This window comes from Macrobrachium nipponense, chromosome 47, assembly GCF_015104395.2.
Source record: "Macrobrachium nipponense isolate FS-2020 chromosome 47, ASM1510439v2, whole genome shotgun sequence".
Lineage (NCBI taxonomy): Eukaryota > Metazoa > Arthropoda > Malacostraca > Decapoda > Palaemonidae > Macrobrachium > Macrobrachium nipponense.
In genome coordinates, this window is record NC_087222.1 from 36,443,073 (window position 1) to 36,466,233 (window position 23,161).

The following is a 23,161-nucleotide window of genomic DNA, read 5'->3' on the forward strand; positions in this document are numbered from 1 at the left end:
AACCCCCTTGTAAAAACTTTCTTGGGAAAGTGTATGGCTAGCAGCTGCATCCCGTGTGGAAATGGGAAGGAGGTTGGGTTATACACCTCTCTCTCTCTCTCTCTCTCTCTCATCGTCTCCTCTCCTCTCGTCTCTCTCTCTTCTCTCTCTCTCTCTCTCTCTCTCTCTCTCTCTCTCTCTCTCTCTCTCTGAGGTTCGACGTTGGCCAAGAAATCAACGAGATTTAAAAGTGAAAATGACACAACAAACGCCCATAATTATTCCCAAAAAATTAAAATATACCACAACTACAACATCATCTAGATTCTTATAGATTTTATAGACGATGGATAACGAAACCCCCGAATAAACAGGCGAGAAAATAAGAGAAAATGGCCCACAACAGACTTTTGGTTGACTAGTAGTTGTCCTATATATATACAGAGCAATGCTAGGATCTGTGCCAGTACCCAGCTGTTGCAGTGACGGTGCGCACGCGCGCTCCTCAGAGGCGGCGTACAACTTGTGCCAGGTTAAAGATTGGTCAATAATCTACCCGAGTTCGTCGTGGTTTGTGGTGCCATGGTTTAAAAATGGACTGTGTGACATTTAAAAGGAAAAACTTTCAAAAAAATATAGCCCAGTGACGTGCCCCAAGCTAATTTAGAATCACACCTGCCAGCCTAGGACAGTCCCGTGTGGTGCAATGTAATATATTGAAAATAATTAATAAATTATTCATTGTATAGTATTCAAAAGATAATATTAATTACGGTTCGCCGTTTTTTATTTATTATTACAGCCCAAAACAGCCCAAGGAATGATATAAAAATGACATATAAAAAATCAATTCTTTTCAGATAACTTAATTCTAGCGTATTCCCGTACAGGATCGTAAAATATATTTCAAGATTAATGAAAATAAACTATAAAAAGGTCAGTAAGATATATTTTAAGATAAATGAAAATAAACTATAAGAAAAAATATTATGACGTCTAAAAGAAACAGAGGGTAATTAATTAATTAATAACGAAATAATATACAAAAATTTAGAAGACATCGGTCTCAAGTGTGACGCTGGTCAAGCTAAGTTCGACGCGGCTAATCGGATATAGGTAAATTCTCTCTCTCTCTCTCTCTCTCTCTCTCTCTCTCTCTCTCTCTCTCTCTCTCTCTCTCTCTCTCTCTCTCTATGTGTGTGTGTGTGTGTGTGTCTAGACGATGTGAATCACAAACAAACATTATAAAAAGCTACAATGAAAAACTAAATTTTTAGCATGCAAACATGCATGATATAATTCGATTTTACAAACGGAACATGGAAGACAAATATGCCAGAACGTTAAAAGCCACATAATAAATATGTTTAGAAAGTAAACATGATAAAACAAACCCAACATCTAAAGAAAAAGACAAACGTGCGAAATATACGGAGGTATAGGCCTATCAAGTTCCAGAGAGCAAAGCGGCCAACATTCCCAGCAGAATAGTAACCCAGCAAACGCGATAGAAAAAAAAATGTTACAAACATGCTTGAAAATGGCGCAACGTAAACATAACACGGTGCAAACATGCAACCACAGAAAAAAATGTGTAAATAATGAATGAAGTATGAAATACAACATAATAAACAAAAACAAATGATTAAATCAACGGGGTTTGCTGTACCCCCTCGGTCTGTAAATGCATTTGGGAAGAAGGACCTCCCTGTGCGTGTGTTCGCGCGTCACAGTTGGCTTATTAATGTTGCATATTATCGCCACTGGAGGTCACGTGTTTAAAGGGGGAACTATATACAAACACATATACATACACACGTACATACAGATCAGTGCCAGTCAGTGGTGGCTGCCGTAGAAACTCCTGGCATTATGAATACGCCTAGCTTGGGCCACTTGCCAAAGAGAGAGAGAGAGAGAGAGTGAGTCTTTCTCTATTTTTTTAGCTGTTGTGTAAAATTAATCTTCTTTATGTGATTCTATCTTTGTTTATTTTCTGAGTTTTTATGATACTTATACTCATATTTTCCCCCTTTTTTGAGCGTTTGTTTATCTTGTTATAGATATTGATTTATCTAAGCAACAAGACCATTTTGAATAATTTTATAACAATTATTAATTAACAAATAAAGTAAAAAAAAATAAAGTTTTCCTATAACGGTAAAGTAACATCGATTCTATACAACCAGCAAATAACATTGGACTAATACTATCTACCCTCCTAGGTCACTCTACGTCAACAAAAGGTTAATTACAACCGAAACTAGGTCATACCCAGATGCCCAGGGCTAGCCGAGTGATGGCGTCCTCGTTTTGAAAGCGGATCCACCAACTTAGAGTGGTATAATTGGAAGTTTCAGTGCATATTGATCTAGGGTTTAACCTTCCAAGATGACGACCTCGCAGGACAGCAAAGCTCCCTTGAGGACTGTGCGCAGGGTACAGTTCGGTATCCTCAGCCCCGATGAGATTGTAAGTATTGAAGGAGGGTCCTGACGCCTTTCAAAAGAAAAGAGAGGATGTCAAAAAGCTATTATAAGCCTCAGGTATATAGGAAAATGGACATGCGCAGATAAAAGTATTGACGCTGATTGTCACTGCGCGGTGCCATTGGAAAGGGTGGAGATGACACTGAATTAACCTACTGAAGCACATATCTTGCAGACACTTTTTTTTTCACTCTGTCCTATTATAAGCCTCAGGCATGGAACTATATAAACATGGAATGGACGTGAGCGTATAAATGTATTGTCGTCTTTAATATCCAACCGATTTTAATAAATGTAGGCTCATTGGAAAGTTCTTGAAAATTCCTTTTAAATGCATATGATTAAACGTGTCGAAAATAGTGTTGCAGTGTTTTAAGTAAAGATATCCAGTTATGCATTTTTTGCGGATTCTCTTTTTTTACTCTACTGTTCCAAATATTTAAATATGAATAAAATAAATTTGTCATCTATTAAAATCTCTTGTAAAGCACTTTCCGATGAACCCAATAAAGCACATAGTATATGTTTCATATAATAAAAATAATTAGGCACGCCATGAGCTGATACCGAGTGATTTCATATCTTTGCCATGGGGTTGTGTAATAAATTTCACAACTAAAGCCTATTGAACCACTTGTATTCAATACCCTTCTAAGTATCAAAGTCTTTACACTCTACTTAGTATTTTATGCACTACTTATAGGTCTTATCACCTTGCTATCTAGTCAGTATCACCTAGGGACTAAACCTATCACCACGACACAATGGACTTAAATTGTAATTATTTTTGCTTATGCTTACCGCTTAATTAAAATAGAAACACGCTTGTTGATATAAATAATTTTTACAGATCACTTATTAATGTCAGTCTTATTAATACTAATAATTTAGGTTTGCTGTAAATGTATTATCATGTAAACAAAAATTGCTAGATTGAATAATATGTACTACTAAATTTACTTCAGCTTAATGCAACAAATGGCACAGATAGCAAGATATTGTCATGGAAAATTAAGAGAATACACTCCAATATGGCGAGGTGGGCATTGTGATACAAAGCTGCTCTCTCTCTCTCTCTCTCTCTCTCTCTCTCTCTCTCTCTCTCTCTCTCTCTCTCTCTCTCTCCACCCTTTGCAATGGCAGTATGCTGCACACGGCAATTTCACACATGTCCATTCTATGGTCTTTTAGTTTAGTATATCATAAAATGTAATTTCACCTTCTTTGTCATCTGCTACAATTACTCCAGAGCATCTATGTTTTCTGCACTCCTTAAAAATAATAGGATGTGCAGTTCTTGATTCTAATGTCCTTGCTTGTCATGCTGGTTTAAGTCTAAAGAAGAAGATACATGTTGGGAAACTAAAAACAGAAGTGTTTAACACACAGTAATGTTACTAGGACTGGCGGATTTGTTACCATTGTTACTCTGTTTATGTGTAGGCCTATAACGTCTCGCGTGCAGCGCTGAATGCAAACTTAACGTGCAGTTTCTTTCCTAGCGCCGAATGTCTGTGACAGAAGGAGGCATCCGCTACTCAGAGGTTTATGAGAATGGCCGCCCAAAACTAGGAGGGCTGATGGACCCTCGTCAAGGCTGCCTGGACCGCCACACACGATGTACAACCTGTGCCGGCAACATGTCCGACTGCCCGGGACACTTCGGCCACCTGGACTTGGCCAAACCTGTCTACCACGTGGGCTTCCTGACCAAGACTGTGAAGATCTTGCGATGCGTTTGTTTCTACTGCAGCAAGCTGCTTTATAACAGTGTGAGTGATGTTATTTGCATATGTTGCGAGCTAGGAACAAAAATGGCATTGGTTTACAACAGCAATCCCCAAAAGGAAATATCTCTCACGTTTAGACACATGTTTACAGGGTGATTATTTTCTACAAAGACTGACAACTCATCTTACCTTGGCTTTGTTTCCTTGTACAGCAACACCCAAAAGTCCGCGAGATCGTCACCAAGTCCAAGGGCCAACCGAGGAAGCGTCTGCTCCACATCTACAACCTCTGCAAGAGCAAGATGATCTGCGAGGGGGGCGAAGAGGTTGACATCACCAAGGAACCGGAAGACCCAACCCAGGTGGTCAAGAAGACCTCAGGTCACGGGGGTTGCGGAAGGTACCAACCAAACGTCAAGAGGGTTGGAATAGAACTTATGGCCGAGTGGAAACATGTCAACGAGGACACGCAGGAGAGAAAGCAGGTTTTGACGGCCGAGAGAGTCTACGAGATATTCAAGCATATTTCAGGTTAGGCAAACAGAGTTTGTGCTACGGGGAGGTGCGTGAATGTTTAGCAGTTGCTTATATTAGTATATTTATTCTTTAAAGTTCCTAAAGAAGGCACCAGTGTTCAGCATCAGTTCTGGATATGGTAAGAGTGTTCAGTTCCAGTTCCTTGAAACAATCCAAGAGCTTAGCTTGAATTATAACTGAGGATAACTGAGAATTTTATTTTGACAAATGTTTAGCTTTAGAACTCAAAGCAGTGGAAAGTCTAGCACAAGCAAGAGTATAGAAACTTCCGGGTGACACACACTGAGAGACAGCAATGAAAATATACCAGTTATCCTGAGTTCTGATCTTGTCCCTGACTGTGTATAGAACTGCCCATGTGAAAAAAATTTGTTTTCAGATCATAGGAAACTTGTAGGTGACAGACAGCAACGACAGTTTAACTAATATGTTTAGATACAAAACTCAGCAACTTCAGCAGAGGGAATAGGATGGACAAGCCACTATCTTAGACCTACTAAGCAAACTTTCTTTGGGGAATGCTGACAATCAAACTAGTCTGTGCCTAGACTAGCCACAGCCCAAGTCCAGCTAGGTGTACTATCTGTGTGAATATTAAGTACAAATAGATAAAAAAAACACTGAGTAATAAAAAGACAATGAATGTACTGATGCATTTGAAGGAAAGTATGGAAAGGTTTTCATTCCATGAACAACAGAAGATCGAAAGGAATAGACAGATTATCACTGCAGATTTGTGTAACCAAAATATTTTACCCTTTCACACTGCAGACCCCTCTAGTTTATAAGCTCATACTTCTTTTTGCACTAAACTAAATATAGGACTTTGTAACTCATTTAAAATGACAGAGGTGACATACCTTCGTACTCTCTAGCTTGTGTAGAGTAAATATTTGCCAATGGTTCAATAGAATGGTAAATACGCAAATCTTGCATTCAGAGAACTTGAGTAACCTTGACAAACTTGAAGCCAGAGTTTTGACATCAACATCCATCACAATGGGACCATGATGGAAGAATGAAGGTTCTAAATCAGCATCCATATCTCTTTCATGACTCCCCAGAGGCCCCAAAACAATACACCACGAGTGGTTTATCAAAACCCACTGAAAGGGTTGATATTAACTGTTTACAATTTACCAAGTGTTCATTTCTAGTTTACCTAGTCCAAGAGGAATACATTTGTCCAGTAGCTTAATAATTACCATGAAAGTTTTCAAGTACATATATAAAAGCAGAAGTTCTGCCAAAGACTGTCAAAACTTTTATGGATTTTCTAAAACTAAACATCCATAAATAGATGCATTAAAAAAATGTTTCCCAATTTCTGTTATAATTATTTCATCTACAGACGAGGACTGCTACTTGCTGGGCATGGACCCAAAATATGCCCGACCTGACTGGATGATCCTGGTGGTGCTGCCGGTCCCACCATTGCCCGTTCGCCCTGCTGTCGTCATGTACGGCACGGCCCGGAACCAGGACGACATCACCCACAAGCTAGCGGACATCATCAAGGCCAACAACGAGCTGCTGAGGAACGAACAGGCAGGCGCCGCGGCCCACATCATTGCAGAGAACATCAAGATGCTGCAGTTCCACGTCGCGACGATGACCGATAACGACATCCCCGGCATGCCGAAGGCACTGCAGAAGTCCGGCAGGCCGCTGAAGGCCCTGAAAGCCCGGCTGAAGGGGAAAGAAGGGAGGATCAGAGGTAACCTGATGGGGAAGCGAGTGGACTTCTCGGCCCGCACTGTCATCACGGCCGATCCCAACCTCAGGATTGACCAGGTGGGCGTGCCAAGGTCGATTGCCCAGAACCTCACGTACCCGGAGATTGTGACGCCTTTTAATATCACCAAGTAAGGTCACTTAAATTTCATTTTTATGCATTTATGCATGCACACATAGACACACAATCACAATATATATAATTTATACGTTTTATATACTTCGTGATCAAGTTCATTAATATTCTAGATATATATATATAAATATATATATATATATATATATATATAGTAGATAAAGAAATAGTATATTTATATATATAGTATCTATATATGATATATAGAATAGAATAATATAGGATATATTATATAATAGATATATTATAGATATATTGATATAAAAGATATTATATAAGATTATATTATAGATGAATAATACAATATTAATATATATATTATATAATCTCTATATATATATATTATTATACTATAATAGAATAAGATATATAAGTATATAATATATAGAGATAATACGATATATTATATATAATATATATATCTATATATATATTATAGAGATTATATATAGATATATATAATTCATACATATTATATATATAATATAATATATATATATATATTATATATATATATTATAATATATATAATTCTATATAATATATAGATATCTATATTATAATAATATTAAGAATTTTATAGATAATATATAATATTAGACCTTATATAATATTATATATATGATATATAATATAATATCTATATGGGGATACAATCCACAATGAAGTAAATTCCTCTTGTAGTTTAAAGTATATAGTTCTTGTATAGGATTAAAGCTTTCGACCATCAAGAACTATATCTTTAAACTACACAAGAGGAATTTACTTCATTGTGGATTGTATCCCCATTTACTTAGAGGTACGGCATAGTACCTGGCTTCTGCATATATATATATATATATATATATATATATATATATATATATATATATATATATATATATGTAATCACAAAGAGGTCATGTTGCCGACCTGACCACTGGGTTCGTTTCCCAGGACCAGACATCACAATTTCTTCAAATTTCTTTTAACTTGGATCTTCAGGCTTTGTAGTGACAAGCGCATCCAAAAAAGAGCAAAGAATTCAAGAAGTTAAAAGGGCATTGTCGCTACTACAATTGCACACACACACGCGACACACACCACACAAACCACACTACACACACACACACACACACACACACACACACACACACACATATATATATATATATATATATGTGTGTGTGTGTGTGTGTGTGTGTGTGTGTGTGTGTGTGTGTGTGTGTGTGTGTGTGTGTGTGTGTGTGTGTGTGTAATTTTTAGAGTAAATAATTTCATCATACACCATATATTAAGGGCTCTAGTGAGTTTATTTACAGATGGAGAGGATAACATGAGCATGAATATATTATATATTTGTACAGAGAGAGAGAGAGAGAGAGAGAGAGAGAGAGAGAGAGAGAGATAGAGAGAGGGAAAGAGGGAGGAGAGAGAAGAGGGGAGAGGAAGAGAGAGAGAGCAGCCTGACCTGACCTTCCTCTTCAGGATGATAGAACTGGTGAAGAGGGGCAACAACCAGTACCCCGGGGCCAAGTACATAGTCCGAGACAACGGTGCTCGAATCGACCTGAGGTATCACCCGAAGCCTTCTGACCTCCACCTTCAGTGTGGGTACAAGGTCGAACGTCACATCACAGACGGTGACCTGATCATTTTCAACCGTCAGCCCACCCTGCATAAGATGTCCATGATGGGGCATAAGGTCAAGGTAGGTTAGAGAAGCTAAAGAAGAGAGGATTAACCTCTAGAATTGAAATCAAGTTTTCTTGAAGGTTGAAGAGACTGGTGGAAGTTGCTAATTCTCGTCTGGTTTATCATTTCCTCTGCTTACTTGATTGGTTCCTCACTTTTTAACATCTCTTGTCGCCACAATTATTCTAAAATGCATTTCTTTAACGTAAGATAGGCAGAAGAAAATGATTAATTTTATAAGTTTCCCCAGTGAGTCACTCGAATTCTCATCCCAAGCTTAAAAGAGAAGAAGAGTTTGTTTACATTTGCTGAGATAACCCTCAAATAATCCTCGTCATCATTCTAACATACCTTTTCTTTAACGTAAGGTAAAACAAATAGAGTAATTAATTTTATAATATTATCCAAGGAAAGACTCAAATTCTTACCCAAAACTTCAAGCAGAAGAAGAGTTTGTTTACATTCCTTTGGGTACTTCGTGACTCCCAAGTCGTCCCGTCCTTGTCCGTTCTTTGCAGGTCGTCCCTTGGTCCACCTTCCGCACGAACGTGTCCGTGACGTCGCCATAAAACGCCATTATTATAATAATAAACCCTTTCAAATAACATAAACCGAAGGAAATGTAATTTAATAAGATTCCTCCACAGAAAAAGACTCGAATTCTTAACCAGAATGCCAAGAAGAAGAAGAGTTTGTTGACATTTCCTTCAAGATCCTTTGACAGGTCGTCCTCCTCAGGTCCTGCCGTGGTCAACCTTCCGCATGAACCTGTCGGTGACGTCGCCCTACAACGCCGACTTCGACGGGGACGAAATGAACCTCCACGTGCCCCAGAGCATGGAGACGAGGGCCGAGATAGAGAACATGCACTTGACGCCCAGGATGGTGGTGACGCCTCAATCCAACCGGCCCGTCATGGGCATCGTGCAGGACACCCTCACCGCCGTCAGGAAGATGACGAAGAGGGACGTCTTCCTGGAGAAGGTAGTTATGAGAGAGGCTGCGCTGGGCGGCTAGACCAGAGAGAGAGAGATAATGATTGGCAATGAGAAAAGAAGAGAGACAGCAATTGGACAATAAACGAAGAGAGAGGAGAGAGAGGAGAGAGAGAGAGAAGACGGACAATGAGAAAAGAGAGACAGAGCAATTGACAATAATGAGAAGAGAGATGAGAGAGAGAGAGAGAAGAGAGACGAGAGAGAGAGACGAGCATGAACAATAATAGAGAGAGAGAGAGAGAGAGAGAGAGAGAGAGAGAGAGAGAGAGAGAGAGAGAGAGAGAGAGAGAGAGAGAGAGAGAGAGAGCAATCTTTTCCTTGAATCAAAACATAGTCTTAAATATAAAACTATCCCCAATATTCTTGGGGTCGTAAGAAGACTAAGAGAAAAATTGATAAAATTTACAAAACATATTTTAAAAATAAAAAAAATTGAAGTGATCTATTCTGACACTATTCCAGAATGAGGAAACCTGCATATATATTGGTTTGTATACTTATGCAAATCATTGGAACTTGATTTCATTGCTTAATGAAAATTTTCAAGGGGCATTATAAATAATTTGCATATGACTCAATAGAATTCACATGCTATTTATGCTTTAGAACAAATTGTTTGTATTTAAATTAGATATTATTAAATGAATCTCAGATATATTCAGTAATTTAGGAATGTCTTCTTAATTATCATGAGTGTAAGAATATGGTTATTTAAGTCTTAATTTGTTTATAAAACAGGAGTGTTAGCTTAAAAATAATTTTCCTTTCCCAGTAAGTGTTAATGCTTTGAAAACAAAACTTTACTATGTAGAAAACTGGAAATGCACCTTTATTCACTCATATATGGCAACTTTACATACATACATACATACGTGCTTACTGTCTGACCTCTGGTCATCTCTGAGCATTGGAAGATCTTCTCACCATGCTTGAAATCTCTGAAGTCGCTAATTTTGACGATCTGTTATAAAGCCTCTCTCTGTTAAGCTGTTTTACAGTATTTTGTCCAACTACTTTCTGTCTGGTGTTATTGATGCAGTGTCTGCATTTTCCCATCTTGACTTGTTCATGAGAGTACATTGCTTTTACTCATTGTTGTTCTCAGTTGGTGAGCATTTTCAGCTTACATTCTTCAAATGATGCCACCACATTTCTTCTAATTTCACCACCTAGTCCTCCTCTGTTGCTCACACTCAAAATCAAATTACTTGCTCTTCATCTGCCTTGTCTGATCCTGCAAACATTTGTAGCTGAGGGTTCGGTAATGGAGTGAAGTCTTCCCAGACAAAGGTACTATCTATCTGCCTTTCTTCTCATTCATCGAATGTATTTGAGGAAAATTTAATCCTATATCTCACTTCCATCAAAAATTTTGAGTGTCCTGGTGACTTCAAACCTGTTTTGGAGACTTCACATGTACCTCTCAAGATAGGCATATGGTTTGGGGATGTTTTGGGTATTTCTGTTCTTTCTTGCCTGAATATTGCTCTCATATGTATATTTAAGGTTCTCTGTAATTTACCTTGCTTCGTGGAAGACTGAATTAAAAGAAACTGCCATTGATCAGTTACTTAGCACACTCACTAGTCTTGGCCATAAAGTGGATTCTTTGCACTATTTCAGTGTAGTGTTTCAACCTCTGTTTCACTGGGCTAAAGATGAGTCCCTCATCCTTTCGTTTGTCTTCGAAAGATGCATGAAGCCATTTATTTTCATGCATAAAGAGGAGCAGCAAGTCTGAGGTAGACGTGGGGTGTAGTAGATCTAGGTAGACATGCTTAAGGACACTCAAGTAGGAGAGGAATAGTAGGATGATCTTTATGAACTGTGCCAGTTGGTAATCTTTTGACTGAGGAAGTGGCTGTTGCTTTTACTCTTATGAGTTTGGAAGCTTTCACTTCTGCTCAAGTGAATAACTGTGCCAAGAAACAGCAATGCAAAGCACACTTGTCCACAACAGCCATTGCCATTTATGCTGTGGTTCGTCTAATTTTCGTAGAGCATTTTAATTCATGGTTTCCCCTGTGCTTTATTTGCTTCTTTATTTTCTCAGTTGGTGCACTGTAGGCATTTCTCAAGGGTCTTTGCAACATCCTTTTGCCCCTAGCTGCAACCCCTTTCATTCCTTTTACTGTACCTCCATTCATATTCTCTTTCTTCCATCTGACTTTCTACACGCTTCTAACACTTGTTGCATCGTGCAACAGTGAGAGTTTTCTCTCGTTACACCTTCCAAACCCTCTTACTGTCAATTCCCATTTCAGCGATGCATGACCTCATAGGTCCCAGTGCTTGGCCTTTGGCCTAAATTCTATATTCCAGTAGTTTTCATGCATAATAACCCTACATAATCTTTTAACCTTTTCAAGTGTGTGGTCTATCACAGTAAAGCTTTTAGAATCCCAAAGCAACAAGACCCTGAATTTCTGAGCGGTAGAGAATCACGGTGCTTCCATTGTTTGCTTCGAATTTTGGATTTGGGCTCAACCTTTGTGACCCTTTGTCTTATTCTTGGTCGCAGATTTCCTGTAGAAATTGTTTGCGTCAGCCATCTTGCAGACTTGAGATGTCAGTCAAAGTAGCGTTCGTCAAGCATATACATTGATGCTAGTGGCCTCTGTCACCCCAATCCATGTGACAAATGTACTTGTTTGTAGTCATTAATTTTGTTTATTGATTTATATATTTTTTTATTTACTGTATTCATATATTTATCAAATTGTTCACTTACTCATTTAATGATTGACTGATAAATTTGTGTGCTCTTTTCCAGTGTGAAATGATGCACCTCCTCATGTTCCTCCCCATTTGGGACGGACGCTTGCCCCAGCCAGCCATCTTGAAACCGAAGCCCCTCTGGACTGGTAAACAGATCTTCACTCTCATCATCCCAGGGAACCTGAACCTCATCAAGACCCATGCCACACATCCGGACGATGAAGACGATGGACCTTACAAGTGGATATCCCCCGGAGATACGAAGGTAACACTAACAAAAATGTGCTTCATCGCACAATTGAACGCTGGAATGGTTAAGTTAGGCAACACTGGGTTTGATTGGTACTCGGACAAGTTTGTGAGTAAATTTGGGTAACAAAAAGGTCCAAGCATAGTTGAACAGAGGGACATTACCAAGTAATGTTTATTTACACTGGTGCTACAAAAGGACCTTCTGCTATATATATTGGTACACAAGCCATCTAAATGACATGATGTGTGAGATTGATATGAGAATCATGAATGTTTACTGTTTCCACCAGGACTGAGCTTTACACATATATATAAAATTATTAAAGATTATGGGTGGCTTTACAGAAAAAACACAACGGTCATGGCCACAATCATACTTTTAACTGCTCAGTCATGGAGGGAAGGCCCTGTGTGCCAAACATTTTGCTCTAGCAACAGTTGCATACAGAAGAATCATTAGCAGCAAGTTGAACACCCATAAAAACAGTGTATCACTCATCTCTACCTTGAAGGCACTCTTCTGCTTCTTGAACATCAAGCTCCTTCCTTCCTTCCTTCCTAATACTTCTTTCATGAAATCACAAAAGCAGATTACATCAGACAATACAAAATAGACACTTGATCTTGACAGGCAGCAATATAATAAAAGTTATAAAGTAAATAGCATGAATATTTTACAACTTAAGTAATGATAAGCTTTGAAATAAAATCAGTGCAACGCAGAACGCTCATTGAACTGAACATGAAATTCAGTAGTACTCTCTCTCTCTCTCTCTCTCTCTCTCTCTCTCTCTCTCTCTCTCTCTCTCTCTCTCTCTCTCTCTCATAATATGAAAATCGTTGGCTATTTAAGGCTCACAAAATTGTATACAATATGAAAAGAGTTGAAATTTTGTCTATCTCTGTCTCTTTTGTATAAAATGTAAGTCTTGAATCTTTTCCAATGTGAGTATGAATTGAAGATTAAATGAAGTTGTATTACAGTAGGGAGCAATTAAAGTACTTCCTTCTGTTCAAGTCACAAATGACAGGAGACATCAGTATCAACAATCATTGATACCAAATAAATGTATAAACTTTTAAAAGAGTTGTTTTTCCTCTACTTCATGCTTCTTTCGAGGAGATCACTGATCAAAACAATTCATCAGTAGGGTAAGTAACTTCAGAGCATGTAGATATATTTTGTGACAATTCACTTTAAGTATATCGTTTTAATATAATTATATTCTTCTTATTTGCACAAATAAATCATTTTTACATTAATCTCTGTAGTATTTACTTCATTTTTTATTTCCGGATGTAAATTATTTCAGTTATCCAATAATGATTTAACCTCTAGAATGATTTCAGTTATATGAACGAGTCGTATTTCCAACTTTACAGCGTAGGCATTTCCCTTCAGGTGTTGGTAGAGCATGGTGAACTCATCATGGGTATCCTGTGCAAGAAAACCCTTGGGGCATCCTCTGGCTCCATGATGCACTTGGCATGGATGGAACTCGGGCACGAGATTGCCGGTCGCTTCTACGGCAACATCCAGACGGTGGTCAACAACTGGCTCCTGCTGGAAGGTCACAGCATTGGCATCGGCGACACCATCTCCGACCCCAACACCTACCGTGTCATCCAGGACACCATCTCCAAAGCCAAGGAGGACGTGAAGGAAGTCATCCAGAAGGCCCACAACGATGAACTTGAGCCCACGCCCGGCAACACCCTGAGGCAGACTTTCGAGAACCAGGTGAACAGAATCCTCAACGACGCTCGTGACAAGACTGGAGGTTCGGCCAAGAAGTCCCTGACTGAGTACAACAACCTGAAGGCCATGGTAGTGGCAGGGTCTAAAGGGTCCAACATCAACATCTCCCAGGTCATCGCTTGTGTGGGGCAGCAGAATGTTGAGGGTAAGAGGATCCCCTTCGGCTTCAGGAAGCGGACGTTGCCTCACTTCATCAAGGATGATTACGGCCCCGAGTCCAGGGGTTTCGTGGAGAACTCGTATCTCGCCGGACTGACGCCTTCCGAGTTCTACTTCCACGCCATGGGTGGTCGTGAGGGATTGATCGACACGGCTGTCAAGACTGCCGAGACTGGGTACATTCAGAGACGTCTCATCAAGGCCATGGAGAGCGTCATGGTCAACTATGACGGGACTGTCAGAAACAGCGTCAGCCAAGTCATCCAGCTCAGGTAGATCATTAAACTTCGTTTGGATAGAATAAAGTCAGTTGTCCTCAGATGGACCATGTCATATAGTCTTTGTGCTGGGTGAAGCACGAGATATTAAACACGGTTGATTTAGACTAGAGATAGTTGCTTGCAGGGGATTCATAGTTAAAGTAGGATGCCTCAGGGAGTAAATTACAACAAACTTTTCTTGCTAAAATCAATCAATCAACATTCTCTCTCTCTCTCTCTCTTTCAACATACAATCAATTCCCAAAAAGAATAAAAGATGCAAAGAATCAGTATTGCAACAAAATGTTCACATACTACATAAAAGTAATCCTCACCTTTTAAGGCCGAAGTTCATTATTCTCTTTGTCTCTTTCTCTCTTTAATTCAGATATGGAGAGGACGGCTTGGCTGGCGAATTTGTTGAATTCCAGACCTTACCAACGGTTAAACTATCCAACAGACGTTTTGAAGACAGGTACAAATTCGACATCACCAATGAACGCTACCTGAGGAAGCTTTTTGCAGAGGAAGTCGTTAGGGAGGTTATAGGCTCTCCAGATGCCATTGCATGCATTGAGGGTGAATGGCTGAGACTCCAGGAAGATAGGCAGGCTCTGAGGACCATCTTCCCCAAAGGGGATACCAAGGTAATGTCCAATATTTTTGGAAGGGGATTGGATGGCAGATGACGGCTGTATATTTTAATTTATTATTACTTATGTTCGTTCCTGTATTTAGTCTTTGTTTTATTCTGCATCTTATTTTCAATTAAACATTTATTATTTTTATATTAAAATAGAAATAACAAATATAAGGTAACAAGAAATCTTTATAATTTGTTGTCATGTCTTAAGAATTGATGAAGGCATAATTTCATAGGTAACCAGCATCATAATTTGAGAGAGAGATAGAGAGAATCTAATTCCATATTCCATTCTAGGTCGTAGAAAGATTGAGAGAGAATCTAATTCCATATTCCATTCCAGGTCGTACTTCCATGCAACCTGGAAAGGATGATCTGGAACGTGCAAAAGATCTTCCACATAAACAAACGGACTCCAACGGACCTCTCCCCAATCACGGTTGTGGAGAGCGTGAAGACCATGCTGGACAAGTGTGTGATTGTGTCGGGAGAGGATCGGATCAGCAGACAAGCCAACGAGAACGCCACTTACCTGTTCCAGTGTCTGGTCAGGTCGACGCTCTGTACTAAAAAGGTCGCGGAGGAATTCAAGCTGACCCAGGAGGCCTTCCACTGGCTCGTTGGTGAGATCGAGACCCGCTTCAACCAGTCTATGGTGAGTTGGATTTAACCTGTTCAATGGACATGACCCTTCTTTGGATACCCTGAGGTTTTGGCCAGGTACATCTGGTTTTTATAATCCAGAGTTATTCAGTAATGAGAGGCTATGGAGAGTCAGAATTGTGCCGGTTATTTTTTTGGTCGTCAGAAAAATTCATGACAGTACTTATTTTGATCAATTACTTTCATACCTGTCGTTCACTGGTGTCCAGATGTATTCCTGACAATTTTTATTTAGACAAATTACTTTTTGTAGTTTTCAGCAATCCTTGAATTGAAAGTAACATGTTGATAAAAATACATGGAATCTTCTGATATATGTATATTTGTAGTAGTCACAGTGACTTTCAAAATTTTGTTATTTCTTCACATTTTTAGGTTATACACTTCATTGCCAACTTTGAACGCAAATGATTAAACCATAATTCCTGTGGTTCAAGTCAAAGCTTTGTGCAGGATCTATTTCATGGTTTCTGAAATGAATAGCAATAATTTAATTTCAGGGTGCCCAGTTTTTTGTTACTTTTATTCGTCTCTGATTCAGTTTTAGTCCTTCCTTGTGTTACTGTTCTCTACTTTCATGTTTAATGGCTGGACCTTATCTCTGCAATGCCATTGTTGGATTATAAGTATATACGTACTCTTACGTATTTCAAAATGACTATTTTGTTAATTACTGGTCTTCATGACACAACCAATTCCAAATTGACTGATTATGCACCTAATTTCAGGCCTCCCCTGGGGAGATGGTGGGAGCCTTAGCAGCCCAATCCCTGGGCGAACCTGCCACACAGATGACCCTCAACACTTTCCATTTTGCTGGTGTATCCTCCAAGAATGTAACCTTGGGAGTGCCTCGCCTGAAGGAAATTATTAACATCAGCAAGAGACCCAAGGCCCCATCACTGACGGTGTTCCTCTTGGGGTCAGCTGCCAGGGATGCTGAGAAGGCCAAGAATGTCCTGTGTCGTATGGAGCACACTACGCTCAAGAAGGTTTGTTACCAGTTCCTTACTTCTAAGGGATTTCTTCCCTTTATCATTGAGTTAGGCAGGGGGATCCATTCTTTTCCACTTTAGCTGCACATTATATTCTCAAGAATGTACGTAAGTACATATTGCATTTTTCATCTGTTATACAAAAAGAAAATACTCGTACAAAAATTTCTGCAGTAAATTTTTTTCATTTTTTAACATAAAAGTCATGTCCTACATCGAAGGGAAACACCCAATTGTCGATGAAGAAATAGATGAGAGATTTTAAAACCCTTTGACTGTGGTGTCACCTAATGGGGCTTATTCTTATACGATAATTGTGTCAGTGTTTACGGTTTCATATCTTTTCTTTTGCATAAAACTTTCCTTCACTCTCTCGTACAAACGGTTGGTTGAGATTAAGCAGGCCTTATGATACCACAGGGCCTTGCCCAAGTATGGTTAAGTTTTGAAAAGGAGTAGGAGACCAGGTTTGGACCTTAGGACTCTTCTTACCAACAAAGACAATATCTGCACTTTTACCTGTGGATGTATTTCTTTCTAATCTTATTTGACAGTTTTGTTATGTCATTTATAATTGGTGACTAGTTATAGTACAGAAGTTAATCTTTCTCTTATGCATAGTATTCATTTATTTCTATGATTTTTCAGGTAACATCAAACACAGCCATCTACTATGACCCTGACCCACAGAATACTGTCATCGAAGAGGACCAGGAATTCGTCAACGTCTACTACGAGATGCCAGATTTTGACGTAGCCAGGATATCACCGTGGCTCCTTCGTATTGAACTTGATCGGAAAAAGATGACAGGTGAGTGAATTTCGTCACCAGAGACAAAGTTATGGTAATTTTTGCTTGAGACAATTTCCACAAAAATCTGGTCATGAGAACACATACATATACGTACTACCAATGATTCTTGTTTTATTCATTCTCTTCAGGATAATTAGTCTCCGGCTCATTTACACCATTAATGGGTGTTGTCGATAGTACTAAAAGTTCTTTGCTGTTCCCCTTACGGCCCACACTGCATTACTTTCTGCCCTAAGACTTTAGTTCTCCATCTCCTTCAAGTTTTCTTTGCTCTTTAAGAAGAAAAAAAATCCTTTGGGTAAACCCTTTGAGTATCTCCTGAGATATCAGTTGGACATTGTGTGATGATAATTCTACAAATTTTCCTCCCAGATAAAAAGCTAACAATGGAACAGATCTCCCAGAAGATCAACTCAGGCTTTGGAGACGACCTGAACTGCATCTTTAATGACGACAATGCAGAGAAGCTTGTTCTCAGGATCAGAATTATTGTTGGAGATGACAAACTGAACGACGAACCCGAAGAACAGGTGACTGGTGGCTCTAATTTACCGTATACCGAGTAGTAAACGAGTAACCAGTATGATATATCTTGCAATATTTTTCCTTTTCATGTCATAACTACAATGAAGCAGTCTCACTATAATTTCTTCTTTTTCATCAAAAAGGTTGACAAGATGGAAGACGACACCTTCCTCCGATGCATCGAGGCCAACATGTTGAACGACCTGACCCTGCAAGGGATTGAATCCATCTCCAAAGTGTACATGCATTTGCCCCAGACTGACGAGAAGAAAAGGATCATCATCAATGACGCTGGTGAATTCAAGGCCATTGCAGAATGGCTGCTGGAAACTGACGGTACAGCCCTCATGAAGGTGTTGTCAGAGAGAGATGTTGATCCCGTGCGTACTTCTTCCAACGACATCCTTGAGGTTTTCGAGGTCCTCGGCATCGAGGCCGTGCGTAAGTGCATCGAGAAGGAGATCAACGCCGTGCTGATGTTTTACGGTCTGTACGTAAATTATCCGTCACCTGGCTTTGCTCTGTGACGTCATGACCAGCAAGGGCCATCTCATGGCCATCACTCGTCACGGCATCAACCGACAGGATACGGGGGCTCTCATGAAGTGCTCCTTTGAAGAGTCTGTGGACGTGCTGATGGAGGCTGCCTCCCATGCCGAAGTGGACCCTGTCAGAGGCGTTTCAGAGAACATCATGTTGGGCCAGTTGCCTAAAATAGGCACAGGTGCCTTTGATTTGGTTCTTGATGATGAAAAGTGCAAATTGGGCATGGAAATACCCATGCCAGGGTCTGGCATGATCATGACGGGCAGCGTCTTTGGGGCAGCTTCCCCGTCCTCTAGCATGACTCCAGCCCAGACTCCTTGGGCCTCTGGCTCTACCCCCTTAATGTCGCCATACAGCGGCTGGACGCCTGGGCTGGGCAGCGGTATGACTCCAGGAGGACCTGCTTTCTCCCCCGTGGTGACTGCGGAAACTACGGGCATATCGCCCGGTTATTCCCCTGCCTGGTCGCCCCAACCTGGAAGTCCTGGGTCACCGGGAGGAATGAGTCCGTACTTCCCCAGTCCGGCGAACGCGCTCTCCCCCTCCTACTCGCCTTCTTCTCCGGCATATCAGCCCACTTCCCCAAGTATAACTCCAGCATCTCCAGGGTATTCCCCAACATCTCCAACATACAGCCCAACCAGCCCCCAGTATTCACCGACGTCACCTCAGTATTCGCCTACATCCCCATCTTATAGCCCCACTTCTCCCTCGTATTCCCCAACGTCACCGTCATACTCGCCAACGTCTCCCTCGTACTCGCCAACTTCCCCTTCGTACTCACCTACTTCTCCTTCCTACTCTCCAACATCTCCGTCGTACTCGCCAACATCTCCTTCATACTCTCCAACAAGTCCCTCTTATTCCCCAACATCCCCGAGCTACAGTCCAACATCACCATCTTATTCTCCAACATCTCCAAGCTACAGCCCAACTTCTCCATCATATTCCCCAACATCTCCTTCGTATTCACCGACGTCCCCAAGCTACGCTCCAAATTATTCTCCTTCTTCACCTGGCTATTCTCCAACAAGTCCCAGCTACAGTCCAACTTCTCCTTCATACTCCCCAAGCTCACCTCAGTATTCTCCCGCTTCCCCTTCATACTCTCCAACGTCCCCTAAATATTCCCCAACTAGTCCCAGTTACTCCCCGACAAGTCCAACTTACTCCCCAGGATCACCGTCGTACTCCCCAACGTCGCCGAAATACTCTCCTACAAGTCCAACGTACTCCCCAACCTCTCCGTCATATTCCCCATCCTCTCCTAAATACTCACCGACCTCCCCCAAGTATTCTCCAACTTCCCCAACTTACAGTCCCTCCAGTCCTCAGTACAGCCCCTCCAGCCCCAAATACTCACCAACCTCACCAACGTACAGTCCTAGCAGCCCTAAGTATAGTCCTACGAGCCCAACTTACAGCCCTACTACCCCTGGATACAGTCCCACGTCTCCTCTGTACTCTCCGACGCTAGATGAGGAAGAACAGCAGCAGGAGAAGAAACACAAGAAGAAGCAAAGCCACTAAGGGCTCAGTCGAGTGACCCAACCCACCGGAAATTGCCAAAGGACGTCTATCAATTCACCACAAATATTTTTGTCTGTATTGTCTCCTTGAGAGATTCCAAACCCTTTTGTCTGGTTGATGAGGCAGGAGTAACTAATCTTTAAGATGAGTAGCAAACATTTTTTTTTTTTGTGCTGATTATAATAGTAATTATGTTCTTTGCTATCTTATAGCATATATTTACAGGACTGTTTTGACTAGTATCTTAAGGAGCGTTGTTGAAGATAACTCCAGCTCCATTGCAGGTTAACAACACATCACCAATATTGCATAACTAATAATTGATGGGGATTAAAGCCTTGAAATACAAAATTCACTAATATTTGGTTACACCGCATGAAAAAAGATCCATCAGAAGCAAGACTTTAATATAGTATCTTTAGCCATTATCTCAGTCTCACGGTTTGTATAAAGACTGGGTTTTTTGGCATCTGCAGATGCTAGCCATTTTCAGTAAAAATCATATCACATTTAAGTGATTTCAATTTTGTTTTGTGTAAGGCGTCTTCAACAGATTTGCCTCTGTAGAGAGTGAGTAAAAGAATATTCATCGTCGCAGGAGTCTTGAAATGGAGAAAAAAAAATCCACAGTTATGTATTGGTACAAAAATGTTGAAAAATAAATCCGAGCAGAGAGCATTCGGGAATGTTTGATTCCCTTTGCAATCGAACAGATTCCTGAAAGCTCTCTTTTTCATATCTTTAAATATATTTGTACCCTCATAAAGCTGTGGATTTTGTTCTCCGCATAGAGTTCTTTGTTTTTCAGCTCTAGCTGGTTCTCGCAGTTGAGCCCATGTCCCTAACATACCATGACAATGTGGTGTTGAGTAGCTTGCAACCTTGTTATAGGTCATAATTTAAATTTTAGGAATTATTCCATCCCAAAGTTTGTTTTTTCCTGAAGGTCTGTTATTCAGAGCCTATTATTGTTTAGCTTCAGACAGTATGTGATCAAAGATAATGATCACTTTGATAGATTTTTCAAGATCAGACCAGACCAGGCATGTCCGCAAATACACACATATCTTAACTCTAGTCATTGAATTGGTAATGGATTTCTTCTAGTAATCAATAACTTTTGTTTCCTACTAGTCTATTATACATCTAGTCATACACTATTCATTTAATATCTTAAAAGATTTTGATGCAAAATGTATTTATAAAATATTCGGAAACCTGGGACGTGAGATCCCATCTAGTGACTTGGTATTTACTAGTCACAATTGTCTCGTGTCACCATTTTACCTGGACGTACTCGTAAACATATGTTGCATTGCCAGACATTTCAGCTTTCTGAAAGTTGTTAGTTGTTAATAAATTAAGTTTATGTTGACTATTCAGAAAGACAGTTGATCATGATGTAGTGTGAAGGGTCATTGTCTTTACTGCATTGCAAATGACAACCAGAGAAGAGATGTTAGAAGAATGTTATTATAGCTGTGGAGACGAGAGACCATTTCTAAAACCAGATTAAGGTGGACAAGTCCTGTTGTGACCATCAGCGGTTGAGAGCTCTAAGGTGGGTGAACGATTGGCTGAAAAGCTTCTAAGATTGCATGGTGTCCAGTGCGGACCTATCCTAGTTTACTAACTTTTCCACCAAACAAAGTTTAATCATTGTACAAAATGTACCTAAAAGACCCATTGATTAATGCAGTTGAAGTTGTGGGAGTTTTTTATGTATTGGGGTTCATCCTTAATTTCATAGCTGAAAGAGTATTGTAGTTTTCACTTTTGACAATGTTAAATGGATAACTTGAGTTTTGAATGTAATGTGCAATTAGCTTAATACATTATAATAAAATGTATTACATATCCAGGTAGTTTTTACTCATGTTAACAAAGACCGTTCAAGGGTAATGAGCTTCATGTTTACCCCGTGGCCCCTTGAATGAAGGTAGTTCAGGCAGTACCTGGCTTACGATGGGGGTTCTGTTCTTGAGACATGTCGTAAGCCGGAAAATCGTAAAAAATCCTAAGATACCCTTACTTTTAATGCTTTGGGTGTATTAAAAACTATGTAAACTGCATTTTTATTGCATTTTTCATAAAAAAACTTCAAATATTGATTATTTTGCATTATTGGAGTCACATTTTTCCGTCAGATCAGCGCCTTAAGTGCTGTAACCCTGGAACGTGCATCATAAACCTGGAAATAATTTCTGACGAATATAATTGAAAAGCGTCGTAACCTCAGAACGTCGTACGCCGAGGACTGCCTGTATTCAGTCTGAGGTTCGGGAAGGTATGTGACATCCACAAGGTTATGATTTGCTGTGCTCAAACTTCTCTAGTTAAAAGTTATTTATGACTGCATGGGGACACCCTTTCATTACATATATATACATTATCCAGTAGATTCTTTAAATGTATTTTGCATGACTGACCAGTACTGCTATGGCACTGTTGATATAAATTATTTCACCAAGGTATCCGCGTTTTTTTCAAAATTTCTCACTTTTGGGACTTGGAACTTTCACGTCCAATTCCACTGCTGGTTTACACCAAATGCGCCACACCGGGGGGACCGATTCATTTCGAGCAACAGCCAATTGATGTTCATAAGCTGGAAGGAAAGGCCAATGTGAAGACAATTTAAAATTCACATTGAGTATTTTTCAAAATGGGTTTGATTTTTGTTAAATACACATCATCAGACCCATTTAAATCCAGTGAGCTTGGCAAGATTAGAGTTCTGGTTTTTATCATGGTGCAGGAGATGGTTTTACCTACAGAAGGTACTGGGTGGCTCGCTGGAACTGTCAGTCACTATGGACCTCCTAAGATTTCTGCACCAAAGATCTGTGTGTGATAGTGCGATGGTTCTCGGTTTGAAAGCTAGGTAGAAATGTCCATTTGGTCCCGTGCAAGTTTTAAATGCTCGATGGAGACTATCCGGTGATTCTGACCATTTTTACGAAAATGATCTCATCAAAAAGGTGACTCCACAAAAACTGTCAAACAAAGGTACTGAAAGT

At 39.9% G+C, this 23,161-nt stretch overlaps 2 protein-coding genes across 5 annotated transcripts in view; one reads left to right on the forward strand and one right to left on the reverse strand.

Annotated features, from left to right (window-relative positions):
• The first annotated feature begins 444 nt into the window (after positions 1–444).
• LOC135204903 (DNA-directed RNA polymerase II subunit RPB1-like) lies at positions 445–21,998 on the forward strand. Its single transcript, XM_064235146.1, is given in 16 exon segments — positions 445–915; positions 2,205–2,451; positions 3,971–4,240; positions 4,411–4,729; positions 6,087–6,600; positions 8,073–8,295; positions 9,018–9,263; positions 12,051–12,260; positions 13,650–14,437; positions 14,814–15,072; positions 15,412–15,723; positions 16,460–16,723; positions 17,375–17,537; positions 17,913–18,070; positions 18,209–18,568; positions 18,570–21,998. Coding segments are annotated over 15 exon segments (5,739 nt in total). The 5' UTR covers positions 445–915; positions 2,205–2,370; the 3' UTR covers positions 20,142–21,998.
• A 206-nt stretch (positions 21,999–22,204) lies between these two features.
• Positions 22,205–23,161, reverse strand: part of LOC135204904 (TBC1 domain family member 9-like) — a 68,172-nt gene continuing 67,215 nt past the window's right edge. For 3 of the 4 annotated variants that reach the window (XR_010312367.1, XR_010312365.1, XR_010312359.1), the window contains one exon: positions 22,205–23,153. The gene's annotated coding sequence lies outside the window, so the exon portion shown is untranslated. The remainder of the gene's footprint in view (positions 23,154–23,161) is intronic. The other variant, XR_010312362.1, reaches the window with a different exon arrangement.